The sequence below is a fragment of the Meriones unguiculatus genome, chromosome 2, assembly GCF_030254825.1.
Source record: "Meriones unguiculatus strain TT.TT164.6M chromosome 2, Bangor_MerUng_6.1, whole genome shotgun sequence".
NCBI lineage: Eukaryota > Metazoa > Chordata > Mammalia > Rodentia > Muridae > Meriones > Meriones unguiculatus.
In genome coordinates, this window is record NC_083350.1 from 48,605,178 (window position 1) to 48,627,889 (window position 22,712).

The 22,712-nt window shown below is 46.7% G+C and overlaps 1 protein-coding gene across 4 annotated transcripts in view; it reads right to left on the bottom strand.

Moving 5' to 3' along the window:
- Positions 1-740: 740 nt before the first annotated feature.
- Positions 741-22,712, bottom strand: part of Arhgap26 (Rho GTPase activating protein 26) — a 387,586-nt gene continuing 365,614 nt past the window's right edge. The window contains exons 21-24 of one of the 4 annotated variants that reach the window (XM_021642212.2): positions 19,971-20,081; positions 19,806-19,835; positions 14,338-14,429; positions 741-6,297 (exon numbers count right to left, since the gene is read on the bottom strand). In XM_021642212.2, the coding sequence (XP_021497887.1) occupies positions 6,209-6,297; positions 14,338-14,429; positions 19,806-19,835; positions 19,971-20,081 (322 nt within the window). In that variant the 3' untranslated portion in view covers positions 741-6,208. Of the gene's footprint in view, positions 6,298-14,337; positions 14,430-19,805; positions 20,082-22,712 lie in introns of all 4 variants that reach the window. The other 3 variants (XM_021642211.2, XM_021642213.2, XM_021642215.2) reach the window with 3 other exon arrangements.

Genomic DNA, 22,712 nt, shown 5'->3' on the forward strand with positions numbered 1-22,712 from the left:
CCCTGCCTTGGCTTCTCTCGATGACACTGTGATGGGGGCATGTGCACCAGACAAATCCATTTCTCCACAGGTTGCTGTTTAACTCAGAAAAACCTCACCTCAGAACCAAACGTGTCGCACGGGATGGCTTCAAGGGCTGAGTGTTCTAGAGGTCCTGGGAGGACCACAGGTGTGGGACATTTGCACTGTTCTCAGGGTTCAGCTGAGGCCACTCTCGGCAAAGAAGGATAGCAGACTGCCCACATGTGACCTACAATGGCTTCCTCCTTAAATCCAGGCTCCAGGGGAGCATCCCTGTTTCTTCCTTCTCCTCACTCCGGGATAAGGTCAGAATCCTAACTGTGGGCCCCGGGTCCCAGGCTATAGCTCAGGACATTCCAGGAAGGCCTGAGAAGCACCCAGTGGTACGGTCAGCCTGCTGGTGCTCTGCATGGCATTCTAGAAAAGGGTTAACTGATTAGAAAACTGAGTTTTGGAAGACTCGAGCCTATTGGGATGTAACTGTTGGAGATTTAACTGTGTGACAGGCCTGAGTAGTGGATTCAAGTGTGCCAGCATTTGACCCCTTAGTAAGTGGAACAGGGGCCACTCCGAGCTCATAAGAAAACAGCCCTGTCGTTGATATCCCTAACTGTAAGAGCCCAGACCTGTGAGCGTTGATCAGTGTATAAACGCACATTAGAAGAAATTAAAACATGCTGAGTAAAAACTAATGAGAAATTCAAGAGACAAACACACCATCAAATGAAAAAGTCATTTAATTCAAAAATCATACTTCCACTCACTGCATAGGGACTGCCACATACACAAACATAAAAAGCCACGGTTCAGAGGTGCCTGACAGAAATCATATTTTCTTTATAGATACTCACAGTGGCACAGAGACACATGTTTTAAAAGCCTGAACATGGCAAAACTGTTTTTTTTTTCTACTAACAGGAAAAGTATTCTATCATAGCTGCAGGTTAAATTTTAATTACAGAATTTGTTTCTATGCACCAGTCAATATTCAATACTGACATTTACAACAGTGTGTTATTTATGATTTTTTTCAAAAGAAAATATTAAAGTGCCTTTATAATTACTTTACTGATATTATATCACACAGCACTTTACAGTATACTCAACGGTAGCCTAAAAGATGAATTAAACATGCAAATAGTTTCTTTCCCAAAATATGGACTAAGTGTTTTTTTGAGTGCTTTTGAACACTAGCCAAGCATTAGCTACTAAGAATTTATGGGTTTGAGTTTTTAACATGACTTTTAATAAGTCACCAAAGAACACAGCTGTGGATAACTATGTGATAAATACGAACACAGGTTTTAGATGGCACTTCATTTATATCTCTGATCTTTTGCTAGGAAACCAAGAGCCTCTAGGCTCCTCTGAAACTCTCCCTCCAAATTTTCAAGGCTGTAAAAGCTTTGGAAGTGCCAGCTCATGTGTGTCTCTATATGAGAGGCTGTATCTTTACACATGTATGCGCTACACATGACCACATACACACAAACACATGCACACCAACTTTTAGAATCACCAGATGTATGTCATCACAGACAACAAGCTGATGCCAGCATCTTGAACCGCAAGAATGCCGGCTGTTGGTGAAGCCTGTGGGAATGGCGGGTGTGGGATTTAGCATGCCTCAGCCAGGCTGAAGCTGCTCCAGGTCAGTTAGACACCGAGCTACCAATACTCTGGTCCCTGCTGACTATACAAGTGTGAATTTTGACACATGATATTCTTGGCTCTCCTTCCTTCCATGGGTTAGGACTATGCTGCTTTTGCTCTCCACAACATTCCACTGTGAAGGGTATCTTCATTCTATAATGGCCTATAGACTTGTGAAAAATTATTTAGTTGTGAGATTTTTCTTGTGATAGCTTTTCCTCCCCCGCTTAAAGACTGGGAGAAGTGAGGTTCACTCCTTCCTTCCTGACCCTGTGTATGCTTTCCTCCCACGAACACAGGGCTGCCTCGGAGCGACATGTGGAATCTCTGTCTGCTCTGGGAAGCTCTTTAAGTAGGCAAGTCCTGTGGGTGGCAAAAGGAAGAAAGCTAATCATTCCTGTTGTAGTCTCGTCTCAGGCATGTTGGAGGAATGCTCAGGGTTCACCGCTCTCTGCTCTTACCATCTTGATGCTATGTTCAAGGACAACCACTAGATCAAGCACGGCTACAGAAATGTTTGAGCACAAGACGACATTTTTCAAATACCACCATGGGGTATGAGGGGCACCGGGGTGATTAAAGGGCTGTGGGGCAGGTGTGTAGACATAAGTGATCACTGTCAAGTTTGCCAGGGGTGGCACACACACCCAGGACATTCCCATGAAAGTCAGGTAGCTAAGCAGACACTTGGTTCCCTTGTCTACTAGGAACAGTGGGTGCTAGAGCAAATGCGGAGTGCCAGGGTGGCATGAAGCAGGTGCCTGTGGAAGAGAAGCCATGAACATGCAGTCACACCACCTTCCACCTTTTTCCCCGTGCCTCAGTAGAGGGTGCTTCTGGAACCTCTATGAGAGGGAGGCAGCTTTTGGTGTGATTGGGGCTAGCATTTTCAGGAGGAAGATGCAGCTGACGAGGATTTCCCTCTGAGAGCCAGCGATGGCACTGTCACATCTGAAGTTGTAGGGGGAGCGCCTGCAATTCCCAGGCAACCAGCACAGCTCTGACCTACCAGTGCCGGTCTGCAAGGACTTACTGCTCATTTTCTCTCTGCTTCATTGTTTAAAAAAAAAAAAAAAAAAAGCACCCACAAGACTTTACATAATAGCTTTAGAAAACTGGCTCTAATACTAATGGACTTCTGGGGGGTCCACTGAATGGAGTTCATTCTTATAAATCTATCTTGAAAAAAAAAATAGGAGAGAATCCCAACAAGCTTGAGCAAGTCCAATTTACCTGCTTGGGGATAGGGATTTGAGAGCAGCTACCTTCTCATGGCATGGCACTGTTTAGTTATGGAACTCTGTATCCCAAGGAGGAGTGAGGCAAATCACCTCAAATGCCCCAAAATTCAGGTCGTAACTGATTGATCCCAGGGTCTCACAAGAGGAAGGAACGCAGAGCTCTTGGGAAATCTTTGGGACTCTGGTCAATGAATTTCCATTTTGATATCAACTCATTCCCTACAATCTAACCCAGTTTTCCTTATTCATGGGGAGCTGAGGTGTCCAGAGAGCAGAAAGGGCACATTTTGTTTTTAATCTTCAAGTTCCTTTCCACTTGGCTCATATTAATATATCCAGTTCTTTAGCTCATGAGGAGGAGGGAGGCCTAGCTGGACAAACAGAAACAGAGCAACCATCTGTCATAGGCCACACATAGCCTCAGGGAAACTAGAAGGAGGTCAGCCTACGACAGTAGCTTCAAACCAGGGCCAGCTCAGGAGAGAATGAACATGTATCCAAGCAGTCATGCTGGGCCCTGACTACAAGACTACTTCATTTATGATAGGACAGGTGACAATTTAAATCATCAGATATATTAAAAGCATCATGCTGGGCTCTTTCAATTTGGACAGCACAATGCTACTTGAGTGTGCATGCCCTTCAGGCTCCTTTTCCCAACTTGTTCTCAAGCTCACAGGGCATAGGTCTGGAACCTGAGTCTATTCCCTTTCTTCCTTTAGTTTTCAACCCTCCTCCTGCCCTCAAACCTGGCTGCCTTAGGACTCCAGCAATCCTCTGGTCTCTGCTTCCTAAATGCTAAGACCACAGGCAGGAGCCACACAGCCAGCCTCAATGGCAGCTTGGAGTCCTGTGATTGCCTGACGGAGTCTCCCTTGCTCCTGGCTGAGTTCTTGGCTGACAGCAGTACAATCCTGAGCTGAGTCACCACACTGAACTATTAGCATCACAGCCACTCTTAAAACTGTAGATGTGCAACCTACATCCCTTTTGGGGTTCTTTTTACTCTGGGGCTGTAGGAAACCTGGAGGTGAAGAAATGTAGAAATGTGTCTATAGGAAGAATAAAAGCATACCAAGGGCTGAGAACCACAGCAGCTGACTTTCAGGTTTTGTTCTTAGAGCCAACAGACACATTTACAAACTAGCTTGGCTGTATTTATAAGCCCTTAGGAGAGTTGAGAGAAAAGGAGTAATTCTCCCATCTCCTTTGGTCTGGACATCCTAGGGTACCAAGAAATACACCTGAGAAGAACAAGCAAACAAAGGCAAACAGTTACCCCCTGCCCCACCTACTTAAATCCTGAGTGTCACTTTACTGTTAGGTGGCGGTTCTTTGAAAATTCACTACCTAAAAATGCTCTTTTGAACTCCAAATCCCAAAAATCACATGTAGATAAAGACAACTGAATACAACTAACTTTTCAGGCTCACCAACAGGAACCATAAGGAAACAGTCTTTCACTGGACCAGAGAGTTGGACATGACCTTGTCTCTTGAACCCGGTCTCTCGCGCACCCTTTTAAACACACTTGTTCAACAATCAAAATACTAAATGTATGGAGCAACTAGCTTAAAGAATATCAAATATAAAACTTTACCATATAATATTTCAAATCATTCTATTTACAAGTTTATCTTTAAAAAGAAAATAAAAGCAAAAGATACAGTAATTCAACACAATTCAAGTTTTTCTTTTCTTCATTAGGCAACCCTAAAGGAATTCCAGAAGCCAGACACACTCTGGCGCAATGCTGCCATCCGAGGGGCCCCTGGAGAGTGTCAGTTTGTCTGTCCAGAGTCATTCTGTAAGGGCACTCACATGCGAAGATGCCATGATTGTGTTCTTTTGAGGTCATGTGATGCTCAGCCAGGTGGTCTCTCATGCACAACAGTTAAGACCCAGCCCCCTTTAACTGAGAATTCCCTTTCCTTGAAGTTACCCAGACTAGCCTCCAGGACTCAAAATTTGGTGTCTTCCAGATTCTTAATGGCCTTTCCTAGTTAACGAGTCCCTCTTTTTCTGGGTGGCAGTGAGATATATGTCCTTTTAGAATTCATGCTACAGGTTTGTTCTAAGGATCATCTCTAAAATCCATAGGACCCCAGCAGCAAAAGCCTTGTAGGGAGCTGTTTGGGGATCATTGGAAAGGGCAAAGACAGGCAGCAGGTAGAGGGGAGGCTGGAGGGCATCAGTCAGATGCTAGCCCATGGGGAGGCAGCATCTTGCCCTCTGAAGCAAGAACTTGTTACATGGAGAACAGAAGTACTGACCCAATGTGTATGGGATTCAACCTCAACAGGTTCCCAGAGTTTGCTCCAAGTATATCCTGATGATGTGGACATTTTCCAGAAAGGGAGCAGTCCCCAGCTGCTATCCTGTCTGTCCCAGGCAGACCACCCAAAGGCCTAATCCTTTGCTTCAGACTGTTGGAAGACCATTCCAAAAAAACTAAAAACAAACAAAACAACAACAACAAAACACAAACAAACGAAACAACAACAAAACACAAACAAAGAGCTGAAATAGGGGGTTGTGTCACACAAAGGGGAGTATTATTGTTGGCTTAGTTTTAGAGTAGGTTGGGTTGCTATGGTTACTAGGTGATGGCAGTGATGGAAGCCTTCGGTGGCAGAGAACGTGAGGGACGTGTGCTTCTTTGCATGAGAGGACTGTACTGAAATCTGTTGATTCCAGGCCAACAGCTGCTCAAGAGATGGTGAGAGATTGGACCTTGTATAAACAATGCGGCAACCCCTTCATCCTGTGTGCTTCCAGACAGGCCCAGCTGCCTTCAGAACGGTGTCTCTGGGAGAATGAAGGAGAGAGAGCGCATGTCTGCTGTAAGCAACAGCAGCAGAGGCAGCCTGCATCTTGTGCCAGTTTCTTTGCCCTGCCTTATCCACCTCAGCAGTGCTGCACTTCCGTTAGGACTGTTCTCATCCCGCTTCCTCTTCTCAGAAGCCTGGGGACTGGGATGACTGTTAACATGAAATCAGTGCTCTCTAGTTAGGGCACTCGTGAAAAAACAGCTTTGTAAGCCTTCCTCTGGGTTATCAAAATCAAACGGCCTCCTCTACTGATTGACTTTCAATTCTTGCAGCATCCCTGTGCTGTTAGCTGAGATGATCATGGAGAAAGGTGACACAAGTTCCCAGGTGCATTCCGGTTGGCAGGAGGCAACAGTCCGGTTCCCTGCTTCCTCAGTGGCAATGAAAAGTGGCCCACAACACCAGAATCAGCAGTTGTCATGGAGACCACATAAAGCTCAGCAGCTCAGCTGGGACTCTAGGTTAGAGGAACTCCACGTAGTTCTCTGGGATGAGGCCAGTCTTTCCATTCAGAGTCCCCTCCAACCAGCCAGGCTCCTGAGATGGATGAACTGTACAAGGAGAGAGAGAGAGAGAGAGAGAGAGAGAGAGAGAGAGAGAGAGAGAGAGAGAGAGAGAGAGAGAGAGAGAGAGAGATGAGGTCACCGGCAGAGCAGGAGGAGGATGCGCTGTGCATGGGAGGATGCTGAAGGTAAGTCTGGGGAACGAATACAGCTGCTTACTATCTTATGTAATTCCAGGAGGTTTGAAACAGAGGTCCTTAACCTTTTGTGGGGATGACACTCTTCTGAGGAACTTTGTTCTGAACTCTTTCCACAACAAAAAGAGAAGTATTCAGACATTCAAATTTTACATGCAGTTTTAGCGGCTTTATGGATTTTTCTGAAGTTCCTGCTTTAAATGATATGCAACAGATTTACATTCTTTTAGGTTAGAGGTCAACAGCTGGGATGCTCCATCCATCCATCCCTGCATACATACACACATGCACGAATTGACCCACCCTGCTCATTATCAACTTTGTACAAAGGCATGCCCTGGGAGGACTGTTAAGAACTAAGCTGTGCTGGTTATTTTGTGTGTTTGTTCACCTTTGTTTTTTATCTTTTTAAAGACAGCATCTCAATCTTGTATTCTAGATTTCAACTCATGGCAATCTTCCTGCTTCAGTATTACAGGTCTTGGGGTTAGCAGCATGAGTCATCATACCTAGCTTGACCTATCTGCTTCTGTACCTTTAAATCCTCAGCACTGCTTCTCCTTTCCCTGCAGATCCCTTTTTCATCTGCAGACACTGAATGTTTCCCTTCTCTTCTACCCACACCCTTTCTTCCTTTTCCTTTCTATATTCTAGAACTTTTCCCATAAACAAGCCAGAAAGCTCTCTGCTTCCTCTACTGCAACTTTCAAAGTTCCCATCCTTTTGATTTTTTGAACATCTACAGAATATAGATCCATTTCTGTTAGGTCATACTTCCCCTCTGTGGAAACCAACAATGATGAAGAGATGGAAAAATCTGGTTGAGTCTGTAAAGTAGATCATAGTGGGAGGGAAGAGATGGAATTGTGAGCCTCGGTGATGAGTGTGTATGGGGGTGCGGGGGGCTCCTACTTGTGAACGAGCTGTACAAGTCCAGGTCACTTTGGGGTGGGGCAGGGTACTTACTCTAAATGGATTAGGAAAACTCCAGTTATCCAGGATTGTGTGGAGAGAACAGATTTTCCCCTGTTCCTTTCCTGGGCTAATTAAGTGACTTCCTGAGCTTGTTTTAGAAACGCACTTCCGCCCCAACACTACTGTATAATTCTAGTTTCGGTTTGTAGGGAAAGAAGAACAGAAACCGATGGAAGCCAATGGGGAGATAACAAAGCCACAGGCTCTGAGGATTCTAGAAGACTAATGCATTTACACACTGCCTTGGTGGAAACGTAGTCAGACACCTACTAGCTGGCCTTCAAAACCTTGCATAACTTCCTACCATGAGGCCTGAAGAATGAAGCCTAAGCAGATGATAGCCCAGACCTGCAGGAGTGACTGGCCTCTCTAGGTCTTGCCAGGCCGCCTATAAAGAACACTGACTAGGCTTGCCCTCTGCCTGGGCACCAGCTGAGGCTGCCAAGATCCCTTCCATGTCTGCACCTCTACAGCAGTGGCAGAACCTTTTCTGTGGTTTCTGCAGTGGATTAAAGGAGCCAATGTGAGTGCATCATTAACTCCCAGGGCAGGTTGGGAACTAGGAACTTTCTCCTAGTAAAACACGGCCCAGGGGATGAGGAGATGACAAAATTGGAGAGAACCCCTGGTTTGTAAGTCTGAGGACTGAGTTTAACTTCTTGGAAACCATGTAAAAGGCTAGCTATGGCATGTGCATCCGCTATCCCAGCCCTGGGAGGTGGAGACAGGAGGACCTCAGGAACCCTCTACCATCCAGTCTGGGCAAAAGCCTTCGTTCCTGAACCCACCAAAGCTTCAGTAAGCCTTAGATGTTTGGAACCAAAATATAAACAAATTAAACTCATTCTCCCAAACAAACAAAAATCTGAACTAAGTAAAGATAACCTAAAGAGCTCTGCCACTCCACAGCGTGGCTGTTTTGATGGATGCGTGCGTCTACTTCCTTCCCCCGTGCTCAAACAGCACAGGTACTGAGGTGTTATCTATGAACCCAAGGAATCTGTAGACTATGCGAAGCCGCAGAAGGAACGAGGAAGGCCTGATGTGTCACACGGGCCGCAGGGATAAAGCAGCCTTTGCAAGGGTCCGCTGACTCACTTGACTCTCTAAGCCAGGGTTTCTTAAAGGCTACTGCTAGACAACAACAGAGCCCTATCCACATGCTCATGGAATCTGCAGGTTCCTGGGCCCTAGGCACCTGCATTTTCATTGGTTTATAGAAGTTAAAAGCTATGACCTTTGTGTTTCAAAATGCCTTGTAATTAAGGTGATAGTTAAGAAGAAAATTTTGAGTTCTGGTTAGCTAGAAGAAGAGGGATAGCTGACTCTCCTTCCCTCTGTAATCTGTTCCCTGGTCTGACAAGGGGCTCAGCTCCTTCATAAACAGTATTATGGACTTGCTTCTACCTGCTTTTTCGCCTCCTGATTTCTGGAAAATTCACAGTTTATCTCACAGTATATCCCATACAGTGTTGGTGGGTCCTATTAATAAACTGCTGAAATGATGAAAACTTTGCTCTCTGATGTTTTAGTGCATTTCAGTTTGTTGTTCCAACTCCCTGGCTCAACAGCCTTCAGCAGCTCCCTTCTGCATTACCCACTGTGACCCAATCTAACACTTTAAAGGGTGAGTGTCATGGGGCCCAGGTGCTCAGAATTTCAGACAAATTAAGTTTCACAGTCATGAGAGTGAAATTATAATTCGAACCCAGAGACCAAACCTTCCTCCACTATATCCTGCTTTGATTCAATCAGAGAAGGTGTTTCTTGTTGGCATGAACTACATAGTAGAAGCTTTATTAACAGGTACTCCACTCTACCTGTATTAGCTTCAGTGTGAACATAAAGCCATTCACAGATGAAAAACTGAGGGGCCAAAAGGTTAAGCAACTGGCCAAAAAAACCTATACAGCTGGAAGACGATAGAGGTACACTAGCGGCCTGGGACATCTGACCACGCAGCCTACAGGCTGAATTCTGCTTTTGCCTGCCTCAGGACTCTGACTGGTGAAGCAGTTAGTAAGTGGTTGGCGGCTGACCTGCACTAGTGTCCATGGTGCTATATACACACTGTGCATTGCAAGGAGCTGTCTGAGTGGCAGTGAGCATAGCATATAGTGAGCTAGCCCAGTGAGCATAGCATATAATATAAGCTGCTACTGACATGAGCCCAACCTCTCCCTTTGCTCCTTGGGTATAACACAAGTTCCTGGCATACTCAGCTCATTCTTTCTTCTCTCCTAATTCACTATGGACAATGACTGGCTACTGTCAGAGGGAAGAAGCTTCCATTGGAGGAAGTTACAGATGTGTGATTAGCAGGCATTTACTCATTACACTAATGTCTTATGAGCACCTATCAGGGGCCGGACACTGTGCTGGGTTCTCATATATGTCTCCTTAGTGAAGTGACAGTTTATCATAAACATAGTAAAAGGGGAAAGGGGAGAGAGAATATGAATGAGAGAAAGAGGGGAAGGAAGGGAAAAAGAGATGGGACTTGGGGAGAGAAGGAACTCAGAAAGTTCTAACCCAAAGGCGCTCACAGCATCAGCCAAGAGTGCTTAGAGCAGATGCAAGGCTCCAAGACACAGAAAAGCTAGACGTGATCTCAGAACAGTACTTTGTACACTCCCTAGAAAGGACCACAAAGTGTGGCCACAGAGTACATACAAGCCAACAAAAAAAGGGGGGCTGTGCACCAATAAATTCAATTACAGAAAGATACAGTTGAGCAGAAGTTTGTGGAGATGTCCTCCAAAGCCGTGGTGTATAAAGTAACGATGAGAGGTCAGGAGGCAGGAGCTGGGCTGCAGAGGGCCTCAGAGGTACCTCACAGAGCAACAGGAGATAAGGTGCTCTAAATGGGAATAGCATGACAGGATTCGGAAGCTCACTCTAGCTTGTATGCAGAGATGAGTTGAGGGGCAAGAGTGGGAATGGCAGGACTTGCTGGTGGGAACAGGCAGGTGAGGAAGGAAAATTGGCTGGATGCTGTCGGGGAGGGCAGTGGAAATAGTTAGGGAGGCTGAGACTAGCCTGATACGTGCACACATATGTGTGCACATGTATGCATGTGTGTGCAGAGGCTGGAGTTCAGGATTAGCGTCTTCCTCAGTTGCTCTCTGCCTTATTTGAGACAGGGTCTCACATCGAACCTGAAACTCATGAATTTGACTAGAGTAGATGGTTAGCAAGCTCTAGAGATCCCCCTGGCCCCATCTGCTCAGCACTGTGATTATGGGCACTCTACCACACTCAGCTTTTGGCAGGGGCACTAGGGGCAGGGACTCAGGTTCTCATGCCCCAACAGCAAGTTATACCTACTGATAGGTCTCCCAGACCCTCATCTCAAAACTTGAGAAGAGTATCCCAAGAAGCCAGTTTTTTTCAACTGCCACGTGAATTTTCTAGGTATCACTGGTCACACTGCTTCTGGATGACTAATGCTCCTGAGAACACAAATTACTTCTCTTTCCAGTTACTGTCTGAGGTGCTCCTAGTGGAGCGGACAGTTTCCTGGTAGATTGGCAGGAGCTGACATTAGAGATATTTCCCAGTATCCCACATCCATCCCCTGCTACAAAGAGTCCAGGAGCTGACTGAGCGCCACTCCAAAGTCAAAGTTTGGCCCACTGAAACCCCAAGGCTGAGAGATTAATGTTTACGAAGCAGCAGGCTTTTACCTCCACACACCCTTCCTTTCTCTTCCCTATTCCATACACAAAATACAGCACACACATGACAAAACCTGTCAGTAGGAAGCTGTAATAGGACAGCTGCAGAGAACATCCAGGCTTCTGACATGGGCTTTACCTTATCTTTCCAGGGAACAGTAGGAAAGGGCAGGCCACTTCTCCACTTAGAGCCTTCATTATTTCCTTCTTTATTGCCTGATTCCTCCAACAGCATAAAAATTGTATTTTCTCTAGAATAGGATCTGGTGAAATATTACCAGGCAAAACAGTCTAGAAAGTGGATTAGCATGTCTGTCAGGGGCCAGGGATACAGCTCAAAGAACAAAAACACTTGCTGTGCAAACCTGATGACCTGTGTTTGACCCCCAGAACCTCTGTTCAAAGCCAAGGTAGTATGGCTGTGCTTCTGAAATCCCAGAACTCCCACTGTAAGAGGATGGCAGGGAGAACTGGCGGGAAGCTAGACCAGAGTCTGAGCACACAGCAGACATGAGAGAGATGCTATGTCACAAAAAGATGGAAGGAACTGACTCCGGAAATGTTCTTTGATCTCCACGTGTGGATCATGGCACGAGCATGTCCACAGTCACATACATGTACACAGCTCCAGCACTGGAGAACTCAGCAGGGCCCTACAGAGCATAGGGACATGTGGGAAGGGAACCACTGTTGTGTCTTTAGGGGACATATGATGGTCACCTGGTTCTGGGAGTAGTCACAGAACCTGCTGGGCAGAGACCCCGCTGGGAAGGAAAGACCCTGGCACATAAAAATCACGGGGTGTTCGCCCGACTTTCTGTTGTTGTTGTTCAAAGATGAGACTTAAAAACAAAAGAGATGGAGATGCAAAGAGGTACAAGCTCCTTGTAAAAATAGTCTGGCATTTCCACAGGATCCAGCAATCCCAGGAGAACTTTTTTTTTTTTAAATACTCAAACCATAAATGTCCACAGAGTATCATTCTTAACAGTGAAAAAGTGAGAACCAGTAAGATACCCCATCAGTTAGCTGCTAGCTGTTTAAGTAAAAGGTAGTCTAGCCGCACAATGAAATACAACTCGGCCACAAGAAGGAAGAAAGTGCAGATACACGGTACAACCCGGATTAACTTTGAAAAACATCACATAAAAAATTTCTGTTACAAAGACCATATATTATGCAATTCTATTTGTATGAGATATTCAAAGCAGGCCCATCTTTGGAGACAGAAGATAGGGCTGGAGAGAAGAAGCTTAGGGGTAAAAACAACATGATTATGCATGAGTGCATGTACGTGTGTGTGTGTGTGTGTATGTGTGTGTGTGTGTGTTATCCTGGAATTAGACAGTGATGAGAGTTGCATAACTCTGAATACTCGTCACCCATGCCCCAGTAGTGACATCCATTCTGACTTGTCTGTTGGGGAAGCTGCATCATGTTATTACAGCTGGTCTGTGGAGGGCACACTCACCATGACATGGTTTGGGACAGTGTTCAGCCGACCCACTCTACATGCCAGTCTGCTAGGCTTGCAGGCATCAGCTCCTGGCAGGAGAGGTGGTGCACTGGCCACTTCATGTGCTCTGATTATTAAGGCGCACAGAAGACAGTCAACAGAGCCAAAGCTTCAGCACAGGACCTTGGACTTGGGTCAGCTTCAAGGTGGACTTCTGGCTTATCAGGGCAGAGACAGTTTCAAGTTTGTCCCAATTGCTGCTGGTGCAGGAGGCCCAGGCTGGAACTCTGCATTGGGTGCTGTGTTTCTGACTATGTCTACTCATGCCTGACTAAAAGAGGGCAGAATACAGGGGGTGGGGTACACCTGGTGCCAGGCACTCTGGATTTGATGGCAGGTTCCGAAGACATAAACAGTACCTACAGCTAGGGACCATGTTAGCCAAAAGGAAAAACTGTCCTTGTTTTCAGATTATAGTGCCACGGTTTTTTTCTCTTCTTTCTTCTTTTCTTCCTCCCCCTCCCCCCTCTCTCTCTTTTCTGAGAGAGAGTTTCTCTGTGTAACCTTGGCTGTCCTGGACTCACTTTGTAGACCATGCTGGCCTCAAACTGACAGAGATCCACCTGCCTCTGCCTCTGCCTCCCTGAGTGCTGGGATTACAGATGTGTATCACCATGCACAGCTTGCCACGGTCTTTCTAAGAGAGACACAAGATCCTGATGCTAACAACAACAGCATACTGAATACCTCCCATGCTTTAGGTACCATTTTACACACACTGTATATTAGCTTGATGTCCTTTCATCATGCCCTGGAAGGTAGGTGTGTTAGCTGCTGTGACAGAGAAGAAAACCAGGGCACAGTGAAGTGACATCACTGCTTCAGGTCATAGCAGAGCAAACAGTCAGGCTGGCACATGCACTGTGGCCTGGCTCTAGGGTTCAGGCTCTCCTGTGCTGTGTATGCTCCTTGACTGCCCTCCACCTCTGCTGGTTCTCAGTCACATGGGGCGAGGCGGGTCTAGGGCCAGGCAGATTGGGGTGACCTTTGCCTTCACCCCACATGAGGCCAAGGAGTAGCCAGAGCAAATCCCCATGTTCTGGAACCAGGCAGCTGCCCTTGAAACAAACACAACTAACTGCTTGTAACCCTGAAGGAAAACTTCTCCCATGGAAAAGAGCCATCACAGAAGCCTGATGTTTGCATGGGAGTCCAGATTCTCCTTAGGTAAATAATTATGCCAAACCACAGCTTTGCTTCTCACTGTAACACATGCTTTCAGGGAGGAAGGCAGAAAAGGCCAGGATGGCGGTGCACCAAGCAGGTCCTGACTCCAGTGTTATGCAGTGCCACAATGCATTCTTGCACCAGATGCCACAACAGGAGGCTGCTGGAGTGTAGGTGACATCACGTTACGAAGTCTGTTCTGTGATCTCAGGTCTAAAGGGAGGAGCACAGTAGGAGCTACCCGGCTGTGTGAGGAGTGGGCCTTGTCTGCTGAAGACAATGCACAGGCCCAGACCCCAAGGGGAAAACAGAATGGAACAGGTGACTGGGCGGCCTCCAGTTCTCTGCCCAATTCAACTGTCCTGTAATTCACTCCCTCATCTTTGAGCCTATCTAGTGCACAAACATCAAACACCAAGGCCACATGCCTTTCTGGGCCTACCCAGGGTAAAGCCTCCACAAGTCTGATTTTGGGGGAAGAGCCCCATACCCCCAGGTAGGAACATTCATCCATCTGCTTCCTGTCCATTTTTGTGAAGTGATGGGAAAAACTCACCATTATCGAAGACGGTGCCTGCTGTGAACGAGAGCTCAGAGTCGTGTTCAGCTTTGCAGGCGTACAAGGCCTTTGCCTTCCGGAACGGTGTGCTGTGTGGAAAGGGGAGTTCATTTAACATTGCTTTCAACCCCAGAAAGCCAAAGATAGTTCATATTTCTTCTGCCCTTTCCCCACAAGCCACCTAGTCCTCTCTCCTGGAAAGAGCCGGGACAAGGCAGCCAGATGGCAGAACAGGAGGTGGGAAAGTCGTAAAGGCCACAGGAGAAAACTGAGGAAGAGTTAGGAAAAGGCCATATGCCCCATGAAGCCACAATTCTCCAAGGTCGCCTTGTGCCCCTGAGAAACTTTACCTGCTAGTTATAGCAGCTGGCCCTAGGGTGGGGGGAGGAAGGGGATTTCAGAGACCGGGTGCTTGGGAAGGGGCCACGGGACTCTGCAGAATATTCCCACCAGTTGCTCCTGGAAGCTGGCAAAGCCCAGTGGAATCCAGAGGAAACTCCAGCAAAGCCAGGTTTCAGCCCAGGCAGGGGTGGCCAGATGGTCTCCATTGCTGGTGGGACAACATTCAAGAGCTGGAACTCTTCGGATCTCAGGGCAGGCAAGGATGGAGGATGTATGAGGTGGTGTGTGAGCACGCATGTGCACCAGCATGGGAGTTTGCAGAGGAGCAGAGAGAGAGAGGGACAGAGGCTGATCTTTCGGGTTTGCTTTCAGGTTCTCTCGTTCAATGAATACTGACAATGCTCTTTCAGTGTTACCAGAATGCCCTTGAGAGCATTTACATGTCCTATGGACTCACAGATGAAAAGAACATTTAACTGTCCTCTGCACTTGAAGATGGAACTATAAGCAACAGAACCGAAAGTGAAGTGTCTGTGTGTCACTTTCCAAGAGATTCTTACACGCAGCCAAAGTTGAGGCTGGCACGTTACTGCAGTGACAGGGCTCTTGAGTCTTGGAGCTCTTGAAGGCATGTGGTCTCTGTTGTAACTACTTCATGCTGCGCTGCTGCACACGGCAGCCTGGGACAGTGTATAAACAAACCAGTGGGGCTGTGTTCCAGTTAAAAGTTCTCTACCGAAAAAACAGGGCAGAGTTTGACCATCACGGGCCATGAGGTGAAAGCCCGTGTCTTCAGTCTTTTGTGAGAACAGGGTAATTCTACTCTTTTCCGTCAAGTTTGACTTTGGCACCCGGCTATTCTCAGCTGCCTGTAGACTTTTCACTGGTCAGAATGACATCTCACTGTCAGAAGACTGCTCTTTATCTGCCACAAGTGACTTTCTTTCTCCAAGTCATGCAAGGGAGTATACCCTGGAATTCAGAAGCACAATTTAAATAACCCAGGAGAACTTGGGGTTTAAGAAGTCAGTCATGAGATGTATGTCATTTAATTTCTCTTCCCTAGGCAATCTGAGAGGCTTGTGGAGCTGGTAATGCCCCAGTTCCCAGTGTGCACTGGCTTCTAGTGGCTGAGGGGGGTCTGCTCTCAGCTGAGGCAGAACAGCCCAGGTTTTCTGAACCACTACTACTGAGGGTGAGCAAATACAGGTTCTCTTTGGTAAGGACAAGTTATGGAGGATGGAAACCAAGAGTGGCCTGCTCCTTCCAGTCTCAGTTGCACGAAAATTCATAGACAGACAACTGAAAGAGTCTATACGGTAGGGTGAGCAGCGTTATCCAGAATGCATTCCTAGGGAAATGACAACATCCTGTTGTTCCCTCTGGTTTTCTTATGGCCCAGGGAGGATGCTGGGCAGGGCAGGACTGGAAAAGGGAAAGAAAATAATACAGGGACACTGGAGATGAAGGAGAAAAGCTTTTTGAAGGAGAAAAAGTTTCATCAGTTACAGCTGGAAAACAGCTCTTCTGGGCTAATCTCATTGAATAATAAACCTGCATGTTGGCTAGCAAGGGCCCAGAAATCAGCGGGCAGCTTTCCACAGCAGACAAAAAAGTATACTCCTCTTTCCCCGCCTTCCCTGACCTCGGGGTGGAGAACAGCCAGGAGGCTGTGAGAGGTGCTAAAACAGCCAAGCATTTCACTGATAACCATGTGGAGCCTTGCATGACATGCAGGGTAGAAGGAGAATCCCGGCCATAGGAGCCAAGGTGGAGGCCACATGGTGGAGGCCACACTGAGGCAGGGCTGCCTCTGAGGAGAGCTGCCTAGGAGGGAAGAGTGTGAAGAGGTCAGGGAAGGCAAGGTTTCTCTGGATGGGGTTCTCCTAGAGGTTACCTAATCAGCTCATTAAAGAAAGGTGGTGGAACAGAATAGGAGCCACCCAAGACACCAGCAGGACTGTTTAGCAAGGGGAAAGCAGAGGCCATGGTCCCTAGCACCCACAATCATTATTCGAAGGGACTACTTTAAAATTCTGCAATTTAGTAATGGAATGTCAAGAAGAAAATGGTGTATTAAAAGTAAAGATGAAGGTCATGAGAGAGTCTGTTCTTCCCTAACAGGTAACTGGTAAATGATGAGAAAATCTGCCCCACTGTTTAATGTGTACATAAAATAGAGGGATGCAAAGGGGTGTATTTATGTATGTGTGCATGTACACACACACACACACACACACACACACACACACACCTGTAGAGCTGGGGATCTCATAGCAGGGTGCCATGGATTGTCTAGGCAAGCACTCTTGCATTAATCTATATCTCTAGCCCTATAGGGCATGCTTTTATAGGGCTTGTCACCATCTCTCATAAGCATGGTCACCAGAGAAAATAAAGGACACCCAGTCAACTCTAAATTTCACATAACTAATGAAGACTTATTTTTAGTGTATCTCCGTAAGGTACAAACAAAGAAATGTATTTTTTCTTTATTTATCTCCAATTCAAATTTATCTGAGTAGGCTGTGTGTTTATTTGCTTCGAGTGTCTGGCAACTGTAACCGGGGAAGTCATGGCTTGTTGAAAGTCTGCCTTGGTGTAAGCTGACAGCTCCCTCTGAAAGTGGCTAGGGCATCTGCTTTAGGTAAAGACTCCTACCCAGAGGTTCCTGTTGGCTGAAGTTTGGGGGTGGGAAGCCCCCGGGCTCTGACTGAAGTCAGCACTGTTGTTTGGCTCCTTCCCTACTCTGCAACTCACACAGCCTGGGGAGGTGTCAGCAGTTCCCATCACCGCATTCTTTAGCTCTGGGCTGGGCCTTCAAGGGCACAACCAACTTTGGAACCTTCTGCTGGTTCACTTTTAATTTTTGCCTCTGAGCATGGAATGAGGCCAGGAAAACACTCAAAGGAATTTCCCTCAAATGCCCTTGCAAGCTTGCAGAATGACAACACACTCTTTGGTGCCTGCCACTGGAGGAGGGGCCAGCTCGCTGTGGCTTGATCATTAAGGCAGCTCCCTGGGGCCCGGGTGCAAATTAGGGGTCTGACTTGGGTGGGGGACTCTTGCGAAGTGGAAGGCCAAGTAGAGAAAGCAAGAGCCAATGTTAAAGGAGGGCTCCTTCAGTATCCATGTTCTTCTGTGCTACAAAAGGCACCTCTGCATCTGAGCTTGAAACAAGCTCAAAAGGTGGCTTGGAGAGAGAAAGCCATTCCCACAGGTTACCAGGACCCCTAATTAGGCCTCATTTAGAAAATGTTGTTAAAAGCCTTGCCAAAGGAAGGAAGTTTAAAGCTTTATGTTCTTATAGCCAATTTGGGGAGAGGTGACACTAGACCCAAACAATGGGTGTACGCCCCCACATCTTGGCTAGACAACAGCAATTAGGGACTGTAACTTGTCTCCTAGTGGACTGTCTCTCAAGCAGGAGTCTGGTCTGCACTTATCTTTGCATAAACATGTAACTCCGTGACATCCAATTCTAAGCCCAACTGTGGGTTGCCTGTTTCACAATGACAGATTCCGAAAGGACTGCGGGCCTGCTTCAAAATGGTGCTCTTCTAACAGAGGCCAGAAGGGGCAGCTCTGAGTGGGCTTTGACATGCCCAGTTCTGCTAATGCCCAAGACTGTTTAATAAGTGAGCCATTGTAGCTGTTCTGCTCCAGGTCCTCATGGGCCATGAGTGACCTAACCGGAATAATCCATATGGCTTCTAGTGTGAAAGAAATGAAGTGTCCCCTAAATGCCTAGTACTTGCCTAAGAAATAATTCACAAATAGCTGAAGTGTCAGAAACAGGATCTAGTTTTTACTTTATTTATGGGGTGAGGAGAAAAAGAATACACTGCAGAGCTGTCTTTCCCATTACCTAAGACCAAGCTGGGTGGAAAACCAAGCCTTATCCAGCAGGGTCAGGTCGAGGCCTGGCATGGTAAAGAAACTTAACTGGGGCTGTCCAGGTCTTTAGAGTAAAACATGCTAGGCAGATGGCAAGACCTCCTAACTCTGTCCTGGCTCTCACCTAACGAAGTGACCATTTTCTTTTGCTAGAATGTTCAGACCATGTCTCTTCTCATTCTCACATGAGCATAGAACGACACAATAGATATAAAAATGCCCACATGGGAATAAATTCATGTGCCTGAATATATGCACAGCATGGCCTTTCTAAACCTTGAAGGTTGGCTTTATAAATTTGGGAAACCTGTCTGATGAACTCACTATTAAGGAGAAAAAGCAGGATTCAGGATTCCCACCAAGGCCAAGAATGTTCCTGATGCTTCTCCCTGGACTCTGCATTTGGCTTGTTGAAGGCGGAGGCCGAGTCTGAGAGATGCCCATCGAGAGCATCAAACAGAGGAAGTCTGTGGTGCATTTTCTTCCCTTCCCAGATTTGAAGAGCTTCTTTCTTACAAAGAGCTCAATAATGAAGCTGTGGCACTTAGCTGTGGCGCTCTGCAAGGCAGGACTGCAGTATGGCCCTCTGGGAGAGGAACTAGGTCAAGCCACTCACCCTCAAAAAAAGAGGTGGTGCCTGTTCCCACAAGCACTCAGGGTTCATGACCTACAGAGACACAAGTGGGCTGGGAAGCCAGAAGATTCCTGGAGTACATGGGAGTAGGGAGGTGGAATCCTTGAGCAACTTAAGAAGCAAGTACTTCATGTCTCGGTCTTTTATTCTGTGTTACATTCTCTCGCTCAAGGGATCTGGTCTCAGTGACCAGGTGTCAGGGCTCACAAATATTGGCCCAACCCACACGCAAATGGTGCCAGATACCAAATGATAAAAATGAGACAAGGAAAGGCCAGTCCATGTCTCAACATTGCTCCCTAGAATACTATCTTCTATCAAACCATGGAGAGCCCAGATGTCTCAGAAAACCATTCGGAACAGGAGTGCTACATTTGCAGATCCCTGTTCCCCAAATCCGGGCACCAGAGATTAACTCAAAACTGTGAGTAAGGGTTAGAAAGGATATTAAAAATGCCATGCAAGGTCATGCATATTGTGCCTCTTGGCTTGCTTTCTTAGGATGAAATTGCAGGAGAGCAGAGGAGGCCCCCAGTGTCCCTGAGCAGCTCTGCATAAGTGGGGGCTGGTCAGTCCCCATCCGTAGTTTTACCTGGAGTCTTCACGAACTGCTTCTTCTGGCCTGTCAAAAAGCAAGTGCAGGTTTGGATGGCAGGGAACAAAGTTGACGAGGAGGCTGAACACTGCATGAAGAGAGGACCAAGCCAATGAGAGAACAACAGCAGCAACAGAAAACCAAACAAACCCTGCAACAGACCTGATGGGGGATGAGTCGCTGGACGTGGATGAGGTGGGCATAGGGCTGGATGGCGCCGAGAACATGGGCCATGATGGCGAGAGGGGTGAAGTTGGGCTTGGATTCGGGGGGCTGCAAGACATAACAATCAGAAAACTCATCAGCACATGGGGAAGCCACAGTGGGAGCACAGGAGGTTCATGGGAGGCCAAATGACAGGGAGCTGTAGCAGAACATGGGAGCACCAAAGTCCAGAGGCATGCTGCTAAGTCTCCGTGCTCCAGGTCAGTCCTCTGCATCTTCCACAGAATGCATTTGCCTTGATGTCTCGTTGCACAGACATGCCTCTGGCCATCTCACAGCTGCCTGCTAGGTGACCCAAGCTTCTTCATGATCTATTGTACCACAGGACATGGGTGAGCACGTGTTGGACCCATATACATGAATCAGTCGGTATCCGTGTGTCCTGTTGCCCACTTTGTTAGAAGCTCAGCTCACACTCAGCCAGCATTTAGCCTTACTGTTGTGTGCTTTTAAAGTTATGTCTCAGCAGAAATGAATATTTTTCTGGGCCACAAAGGCCATTTATCCAGAAGACAATTTCCTGTTTACATTTTTAACTACATGGGCTGTGTGCCATTGGAGGTCTGAGTGTGCGTTAGGAACATGCTAGGGGACAGAGGCAAGATGGACACACACCTTTCAGAGACAGCACTTACGGCTGTGTGCAGCACCCTGCAGGCGTGCTGTCTAGGACTGTCGTTTTTCTTGTGGGTTTTGATGCTCAAAGAATAGCCTTAGTGAAAAGGCAATTTTAAAAAAAAGGATCCAGAACCTCACATTTGTCCATTTTGTTATTTGATGGGAAGCTGACCACAGGCTTGGAGAAAGGATGAAATCACTCACCATTATCTGGTTTGTAGATTTTAATTGGCCATGCTGGCCATTTGACTTATTTCTGCAAATTATACGAATACCTTAGCACCTAGGTGAAGTCACATTATGTCACAGGAAGTGCAAACACAGATGGCTGAGAAGGTGGGGAGCCCAACTAGCCATACAACCAACCTACAGTCCCTGAATCTTTAGCTGGCTGCCGGGCTGTTCAAACAAAGCTCTTTATGGAAGTGAAATGTACAGAGTTCAGTCCTAAAGGACAGCTGCAGATGGGAGTTTAGCAAGAATATGTGTGTGAGTGTGTGTGTATGCATGTATATGTACATGTTATTCTGTAACATGAAGACCTGTGGCAGCATTTAGAGAAAACTCTCTGTGTGGAGTTAATATCCTTCAATGAATCTGACGAAACATTTATTAAGTGCCATCATGAGTATTACATCTCTAGACCATGTCTCCTATGAGGGGGGAAGTTCTGTTCCTTTGCTGTAGCTGGGATCATCTTTGTAATTCCTGCAGGTATTGAAGGGATAACCGGTGAGCACACGAGTGGCACTCACTAACTGTTCAGCAAACCCATTGACCGGCACTGCTGGAATTTCCACTTCACACGTGTGAAGCTCTGGGCTATGCTAGTTAGGCTTGCCAGCCTTTAAGTGTAGGGCTGAGATTTACCCAATACCCTGACACAAAGCCTGGGCTCTCATTGCCAGTGTTCTGTCTCTAGAAAAGCAGGTCTTACTTACTCTGTTCCTCCAGGCCTTGAAAAGCTTAACAGACCTAGCCATGGTATTAGCGGTTCTCTTACTCACTGATTTATGAGTTTCCTTCAGATGCCTACCACATGCGCAAGGGAGAATGGAAACATAGCAGCAGACTCAGACTCAACGCATAGTAAATCCCAATAGACTCCCCAGTCCTGCCTCCAGTGTCCTGTCTGGTAGACTCATAGAGCAGATACGAGTCATACAAGGGGAAAAAATAAGCTTTACAACCTTTCCAATCCACCAAAGACTCATTGATAAACACCCAGAATGAGCAAGACAATAAGTACAATTTGCCAATGTCCCTGGCTTCAAAGAGCTTAAAGCATATTTAACAAGATGCAATAGGCTATAAAGAAAACCGACAGCGAGACTGTAAGAATCATTAGTGGTTTCCAGTGACTCTTACTACAAGCTCGGCATCAGCCCCTGATGACTCTCACTCTGGTTCCAGGAGCAGTCACATACCCATGTTGTGCAGTCTTCCTTAGTACTGTGCTGATAGCTAAGGCCATGCTTCCTCAGGCCTCTCTCTGTCCCACTCCATACTATGCCAGTCAGAAGGGCCTGAAAAGGACTCTTGAATCATGGCCAAAACCCAAAAAACTAAGTGGTAGCAGGGGAGGGCTAAGGAAACAACTCAGGCTCAGAGGCCTGCCCTGAGCTGTTCCTGTAGCAACACCACAGGACAATTCAAAAGGGTCTACAAAGTAGTTTAACATTACTTCTTTATTGAGGAAACGCTGCTAGCTCCCTATCTCATCTCTACGGGAAGTATAGTCTGGGAACACAATATGGGGTTCTGAGTGTTGTTCTACAACCTCAGACATCTCAGCTGTTCCCGGCCAGGAAAACATGGCTGAAATCATCGGGGGGCGAGGCTAGAATGCAGGGCAATCATAACTGTTGTTAAGAAGTGACTCTTCACGTCCCAGATCAACGGCCATAACATTAACTGCTCCTTTGAATGTCTAACAGCATTTTATTTGCTTGTCTTAGTCACAGCAATAACATTTATTTGCTATGAAATGACCACAGTTTAAAATCTATTACCACTGTGCTGGCATTCATGTAATAATAAAACGTACACTCCACAGTACTT